This window comes from Aspergillus pseudodeflectus, assembly GCF_044049435.1.
Source record: "Aspergillus pseudodeflectus strain CBS 756.74 chromosome Unknown BJX68scaffold_126, whole genome shotgun sequence".
In the NCBI taxonomy this organism is placed as follows: domain Eukaryota; kingdom Fungi; phylum Ascomycota; class Eurotiomycetes; order Eurotiales; family Aspergillaceae; genus Aspergillus; species Aspergillus pseudodeflectus.
This window is the reverse complement of record NW_027263902.1, coordinates 683-8,246: the sequence shown is the minus strand read 5'-3', so window position 1 is coordinate 8,246 and position 7,564 is coordinate 683. Positions and strand designations below refer to the sequence as shown.

At 52.7% G+C, this 7,564-nt stretch overlaps 1 protein-coding gene across 1 annotated transcript; it reads right to left on the bottom strand.

The window, feature by feature from the left end:
* Positions 1-6,091: 6,091 nt before the first annotated feature.
* BJX68DRAFT_274716 (PHD finger domain-containing protein) lies at positions 6,092-7,074 on the bottom strand (the record flags this gene model as incomplete). Its single annotated transcript, XM_071047710.1, has 2 exons — positions 6,321-7,074; positions 6,092-6,272 (listed from the first exon to the last, which is right to left on the bottom strand). The coding sequence occupies exons 1-2, from the start codon at positions 7,064-7,066 to the stop codon at positions 6,092-6,094; spliced, it is 927 nt and encodes a 308-aa protein (XP_070891923.1). The 5' UTR covers positions 7,067-7,074.
* Between the last annotated feature and the right edge of the window lie 490 nt (positions 7,075-7,564).

Genomic DNA, 7,564 nt, shown 5'->3' with positions numbered 1-7,564 from the left:
AGGACGCGCAGGTGGCAGGGGTCGGCACAACCAAAACAGGATACGTCATTAGGTTTAGAGATGCCCAGTCGGCTGAGATGGCTCGGAACAATACGACATGGCTTGAAGAACTTGGGAACGAAACCAAATTGATAAAGCCCCGGTTCGGCATTGTCGTCCACCGAGTACCAACCGAAGACTTCGACCTCGACCAAGATAAGAAGCAGGGAGTCCAGAAGATTCTGGCAGAGAATAATATGGAAGAGAAGGGATTCAAAATTGAAGATATCGCATGGCTGAAGAAGAAAGACCGACCACTGGGACAATCTGCATCCCTGGGCATTTGGTTCAACACAGCAGAGGCAGCAGAGTCAGTGTTCCAAGATGGACTCCTGGTAGGCCAGAGATGGATCGGCAGTGTGGAGCCCTACAGAGTTGAACTGAAGCGATGTCACCACTGCCAGAGATTTGGCCACCTTGCCTGGTCATGCAAAGAACAGGTCAAATGCGGCCACTGCAGCGGACAACATGACCAACGCCACTGCCCACCAGACAAACGCCCGCGGTGCGCAGATTGTAATGGCGAACATCCCACTGGGGATCGAAGGTGCCAGTCGCCAGCTAACCCAAGCTCCTCCCAATAATGCTACCACACCTCCGTCTCCTACAGCTGAACATCTGGAGATCCAGAGCAGGGATGGAAGCCCTCATCAATGACCACCAAAGCCAGAGCCTGGATCTACTCCTGATCCAAGAACCACCTACCACCACGTACCACACCCATGTTAACCACAGTGCATGGCGCCTCTACCGGCCAACGTACCAAAACCCCGAGGTATCTATCCGGTTTCGCAGCCTACTTTATGTGAACCGAAGAATCTCAACCTCTTCACACCGCCAAATACACTGCAATCATCCAGATCTAGTAGCGGTCAAGCTATGGACCCCGGATGTACAATACCTCATCTTCTCAGTCTATATCCCTCCATTGGATATCCACCGACCAACAGATATAACCTCCGCCGAACCGGTACTAGAGGAGATTCAAAACTGCATTCAACAACACACCCAGTCCACCGACAGACCCACAAGGCTGATCCTCGCGGGAGACTTCAACCGACACCACCCAGCGTGGAGTCACCGTCCGGTGGACCACACCTTGACCGCGCAAGCAGAAGAGCTAGTGAACTTCTGCCAGACATACCAACTACAGTGGTGCCTGCCCCCAAACACACCGACATACTGGTCACCAAGCTACCCGGGAAAGTCATCCGTTCTTGACCTGACACTCACCAATGAACCGAGAACGCTTTTTAAATGCCATCTCTATCATGACAACTATGGATCTGACCATCGAGGAACCTACTCCGAGTGGGATCTCCAATTAGAGCGCAACGGTAACCCAAAACACAGGAGAGCATATGACCGAGCCGACTGGCCCAAGATCGGCCACAAATTATCAGACCAACTAGGGCAACCACGCCCGATTCAGTGCACAAGAGACCTTGACCACGAAGTCAAGCGGCTGATTGACACAGTGTCAACAGTGCTCGATGAACACGTCCCACTACAGAGGCCATCACCCTACTCAAAGCGATGGTTCACCCCAGAACTCAAAACCCAACAGGTCATTGCGAACCGCACACGAAGGAGATGGCAGAGAAGCTGCGCTACCCTAGGCATTAACCACCCGATCACTTCGTCTCTCCTTACAGAAATGCGCCAGAAACGCCGCGAATGGACTAGGACCATCGAGACGGTGAAAGCTAGCCACTGGAAGGAATTCCTAGACAAGGCCCAGGAAGGTCACCTTTGGAAAGCAGCAACCTACATGCGCCCGCGAGACCCTTGTACAAATATCCCTGCACTCAAAGCGGGATCGGAAGAGGTGACTGAAAATAACGCCAAAGCCAACCTCTTCCTGGATACCTTCTTTCCCAAGATGGGCGAAGCGGACGGAGAAAACACTATAATGCCCCTGAAAGAAATCGCATGGGAGCCGATTACCAAACAGGAGATATACAAATCACTCAAGGCTGCCAAAGGAACAACAGCCCCAGGAGAGGACGGGATCCCGACCCTGGTTTGGAAACATTTGTGGGCATATCTCCATGCAACTATTACCCACCTCTTTACCAAATCAATAGAGCTAGGGTACTACCCAGACCAATGGAAACGAGCACGGATCATAGTCTTGAGGAAGCCTGGCAAAGCAGACTACTCAGTACCTGGAGCGTACCGACCCATCTCACTCCTAAACACACTGGGGAAGATACTCGAAGCGGTAATGGCTCGGAGACTGTCATTCTGGGCTGAGGCCTATAAGCTACTCCCAGACACACAGTTTGGAGGCAGGCCAGGGCGCAACACGGAACAAGCACTCCTAGTGCTGGGAAATGCCATTGATCGAGCCTGGCTTCGATCAAAAGTAGTGACACTAATCGCGTTTGACCTTAAAGGAGCCTTTAATGGGGTGAATAAAGCAAGCCTTGATGCCCGCTTGCTGGCTAAAGGGATCCCGACCGTGGCAAGGCAGTGGATTAACAGCTTCATGGAAAATCGACTCGCCAGCATCGCGTTCGACGACTTCCAGACAGAGGTTGCGCCCCTGGAGAATGCAGGCCTTGCTCAAGGATCCCCGCTATCTCCTATCCTATTCGGGTTTTTCAACTCCGACCTTGTCGATCAACCAGTTAATTACAACGGAGGATCATCAGCTTTTATTGATGACTACTTTAGATGGCGAGCGGGCCCCTCCGCAGAAGAAAATATCAGAAAGATTCAAGAAGAAGACATCCCCCGCATAGAAGCATGGGCCCGACGAACGGGGTCTCTATTCGCCGCAGAGAAAACAGAACTTATACATTTCACAAGGTCCAAGAAGCAGCATGGGATAGGACAAATCACCATGGGTGGAAAGATAATCAAGCCAGCCGATACTGCGAAGCTGCTAGGCGTGGTGTTTGATAAAGAGATGCGATGGAAGGAACATATTCAGCAAGCAGTCAAGCGAGCAACCCAGGTTAATATTTCACTAGGGGGCTTGAGACACCTCCGTCCGGAGCAAATGAGACAGCTCTACCAAGCCTGCGTGACACCCATCGTCGATTACGCATCCACAGTCTGGCACAATCCCTTAAGGGATAAGACGCATCTAAAAACGCTGGGAACAGTCCAACGAGCTGCCCTAATCCGCATTGTCTCCGCCTTCAAGACAGTATCAACCGCGGCTCTGGAAGTGGAATCCCACATACTACCGACCCACTTGCGACTCAAGCGACGCGCTCAGGTAGTAGCAGCTTGCCTTAGCACGCTGCCAAAGAATCACCCTAGCCACGGTGTAGTAGAACGAGCCAAGACACGCAGCAACCATGTAAGGACTAGGTCCCAGTTTCCCCTGGCGGAGACCCTGAGGACGATGGACCTATCCCGGCTACAGGCTCTAGAAACCATTGATCCACGACCTCAACCACCATGGCAGACCCCAGCATTTGTGGAAATCGACATTGAACCGGACCACGAGAAAGCCAAAGCCAATGCATTGATAAGGCAGAGAGCAACTGGCATCGCAGTCTTCTCGGATGCATCAGGTCAACGTAACTGCCTTGGAGCCGCAGCGGTAGCCCTGAATCAGGACCACAAAGTCATCCAGTGCCGTAAAGTCGGCATTGGCTCAATGGAACATTGGTCCGTGTACGCAGCGGAGCTCATGGCAATATACTATGCCATCAGCCTTGTTCTTAAGATAGCGACAGAAAACAGAGACGCCCGGGCAGAAAAACAGGAACCGGCAACTATCCTCAGTGATAGTATGTCAGCACTACAAGCCATCTCAAATACACGGAATAAGTCAGGTCAAAGGATTATCCAAGCCATTCGGCAGTCAGCCCAAGAGTTGAAAGCGCGAGGAATCCCACTCCGTCTTCAATGGGTCCCAGGGCACTGCGGCAACCCGGGTAATGAGGCAGCCGATCAACTGGCCAAAGAAGCAGTTGGACTAGATAAGGAGCACCCTTTTCTACATCTACTCTCACGAGAAAAGGGATTTATCCAAAACAAAATCCAGTCAGAATGGAAACAGGAATGGAAGACCTCCAAGAAAGGTAGCCACCTGCGCCGAATAGATAAAGACCTACCCTCAATTCGCACCCGAAGGATGTATGGCTCGCTGCCACGGAATCGAGCCTATTTACTCACCCAACTTCGGACCGGCCATTCGTGGCTGGCGACGTATGGCAAACTACATCGCTTCAGAGAGGATGACAAGTGCGAATGCGGGGCGGTAGAGACTGTGGTCCACGTCCTTGTTGACTGCCCAAAATTGAAGCTCATACGACGAGAGCTACGGAGGAAGATTGGGACTGCATTCAACAACATATCAGATATGCTGGGTGGTGGATCAGAAGGTAAGAAAGGTAAGGAGGATGATATGCAAGGCGGTAGCATCCTAGGTGCAGTACTGGACTTTGCAGAGGCATCACAGAGATTTCAAAGCCGCGCGCCACCGGGCCGCTGAACGGAACACCAGGCATCTAGGCCACCACAGGCCATGACGAGGCTCTAAATTCGTCGGGAAGTAATGGTTTATGTACATAGCCATGCATAGAGACTAGATAGTTAGATCCTGCATATCGCTTAGGCGAGAGGTCAGGGTATGAATTCAACAACAACAACAACAACACTGTATCAGTCGTAATCAAGGGGTTATTTTCTACTGTGGGGGAGCGATCTTGTGGTCTTTATGCAGCCTAGTCTATCGGTTGATCTGCATCATCTACGGGAACGAGGCCAGATCGCGGCAGAAGATCGAGTTTGCCGGCACCCTCCTTCTGATATATACCTCGGCCATCCCGGTCCTGGTGCTACCAAGCACCATCCATATCTATGCCCGCTCGATATGCCTATTGTGCCTGACTGTTGCGATGGCCCAAGGGATGGCAGAGATCATCACCTTGGATGGTCCCGATAGTGCTAGGGCTTTTCGACGACACTGTCTTTGGCTCGGATTGCTGGGTTTGATGCCGGCAACATATATTTTGGTACACCGCGCTGCTGGCTCATCGCTGTTGGCCTTCGGGCTCGTACGACTCGCTGCTGTAAACCTGCTCGGCGCCCTGTTGTATCTGACTTGCCTTCCAGAACGCTGCAGGTTGGTGGGTAGTTGGAGGCCCAGTCTGTACGTGATGCATCTGACGGTCATCATGAACCATGTGCTGTATGCCCAGGATGTCGTGAATGCGCTATAGGTCCGATGACGGTCGGAGGAGATGGACACAAAATCCTCCGAGTTTCGGTGGTGGGTGGTTGGCGGCTGGTTAGGACGTATCCAGTCTCCGGGAAATTGAGCAGGTGGCGCCATTTCTCGCTATAGCCTGGCGTGTTGAACAGAAGAGAGACAGAGACAGAGAAGGAGGAACAAGAAAAAATAAAATAAACAACGAGCTTTCCCACTTGATTAATTGGTCACTGAACAACGGGATATGTGGAGACCGCCAGTGCTCCCGAATGTACTGTGCGCGGAGACTGGCTCTTGAGTCTTGACAAACGATCCGTGCACCTATCTAATCCCTCTATGATGCCCTCCTGTTCCTTGCAACATCTAGACGAAAGACCACATTACCTAGCGATTGCCCCGAGCTCTACTAATGTAGCCCGTCAGGCCAACAACGTTGCGTTTGTCCTCAGGGACCACCGGACACTCTGAGAACATCGAGGAAACAAGATTTCTCAGCGCTGGCGGACTCTCCTGGATAAAATAACGGTGAGGGACCTGACAGTATGCTCCAGATACATCTGAATGGGAATAAAAAAGAAAGCGGCCCTGGCTATACCAGACCTATCGCGGTTCCATCATCTTTGACAGCTGGACCGTAATCAAGTAGGGATAAAGGATGATTTCACCCAAGCATAGAGGCTCTACCCGTCCTCAATATCATCATAGATCGACATCTGGGGTCTGGTGCTCTCACCGGCAGTCTGCGTCCAACAATTAGACCATGTTATCTAGGCGGGCGAACAAATAGAATGGACCACCGGACAGACTTGATACTATGCATGTGGCCTAGTCATCTACATGGGTCCGGACTTTTGTATACCCCAGATAATGCAAACATTAAGGTACATAGTAGTCAGGTCGTCCCGTCCGCCTACGGGACCGGCGGAGAACCGTATCCCCTTCCGAGGTGATCTCCCCTCGAGCGGTGCGGCCACCGCCAGCGCTTTCGACCCCATCCTCTGCCTCGCCCGTCGTCTCGGCGGCGGAGTAGGAAGCATCGAACCGTGTGACACCGCGGCTGTAAATGCGTCAGTAGAGGCCGATCGTAACAGCCTGGGCGTCTTACCATTGTGGACAGTTAAAATTGATCCGTGTCGACCGTCGTTCGAGCCAATCCCCCATACAGCCCAAGTGCACGCTCCGTCTGCACCGCTCACACTGCAAATTGGCAATGTCGTCTGCTGCGTTGTCATGACAGATCAGGCACTCTATGCTGCCGCCGTCATCATCCTGCCTGAGTGAGCGGAGGATCACCAGCGTGCTGGTGTTGTCTGCATTGGCGGTCCCGAACAGGATCCGAGCGGGGGAAGACGGCGACACCTCGAATGGAACCGACCTTTGCCGCAGCTGCTCAATACGGATGGAGTGACGCTCGGCCGCGGCAGGTTCAACGCCCATGGGGGCCAATGATGTCGAATTTACATCCACCAGGTCCATCTCTGGGTACAGCGGGGAGTCAATCTGCCGGTTCTCCGTGCGCGAATCCCGCGCATGCTGAGCGACAGCACGTGAAGCGCGAGCGCTCTCATACCAGCGCTCAGCGAGCAGTTGCACTTGTTCGTCCTCCTTGTGCTGGTGGTTCCGTTTGCATAGCAGCAGCCTGGCAATCTTGCGCAGTGTCTCGACGAGGCTGTCATCTGCTGGTCGCCGCAGCGCCAGAAGCTGCAGGAGGTGGGCAGCATCGGTGCGCGATTGCCTTGAGATGCGGTTTTTGCAGTTCGCGTTGGCCCGAGTCTCCCCACAACAAGTAGTCGTGTAATCTGGGTCGCTCATCCCGCATACTCGGATCGGATCCCACACGCTTCTATCCATTGCGAAAGGGCTCTGGTGGGGGACGCAGAAGTTAATTGAGAACCAAAGCCGAGCTGTGGCATAGGTTAGCATGACGATGCGGACGGAATTCAGGACGAAGATGCTCACTGGTTTTGAGATAGGCAATCTTTCCCACGTACCGTGCAAGTAAGGAGTAGTCTGTGTTGTCGCGTTTTGCATGCAGCAGGTCGAGGGTATTAATATCTTGGTATGCGAGGATAAAGACATATATAACGTAGGTAGGCTACTCATCATGAATAAGCGAGATGGCTCGCTGGCTCTACGGACCATGATACGTGGTTCCCAGGAGTGAGCAGGTTCCCAGGAATATAGCGATTGCTCTTAGGGTCTACTAAGACGGTCCGCTCCTGCGAAAGGCAGAGCGGTTCGGCGTTTTGCCGGCTCCCTGACGCCTGCCCTGGATAACCTTCGTACTGAGATAGTGAATTGGATATAAATAAGACCTTTCTTTCCCCTCCTGCTGCTGCATCCTTCGGT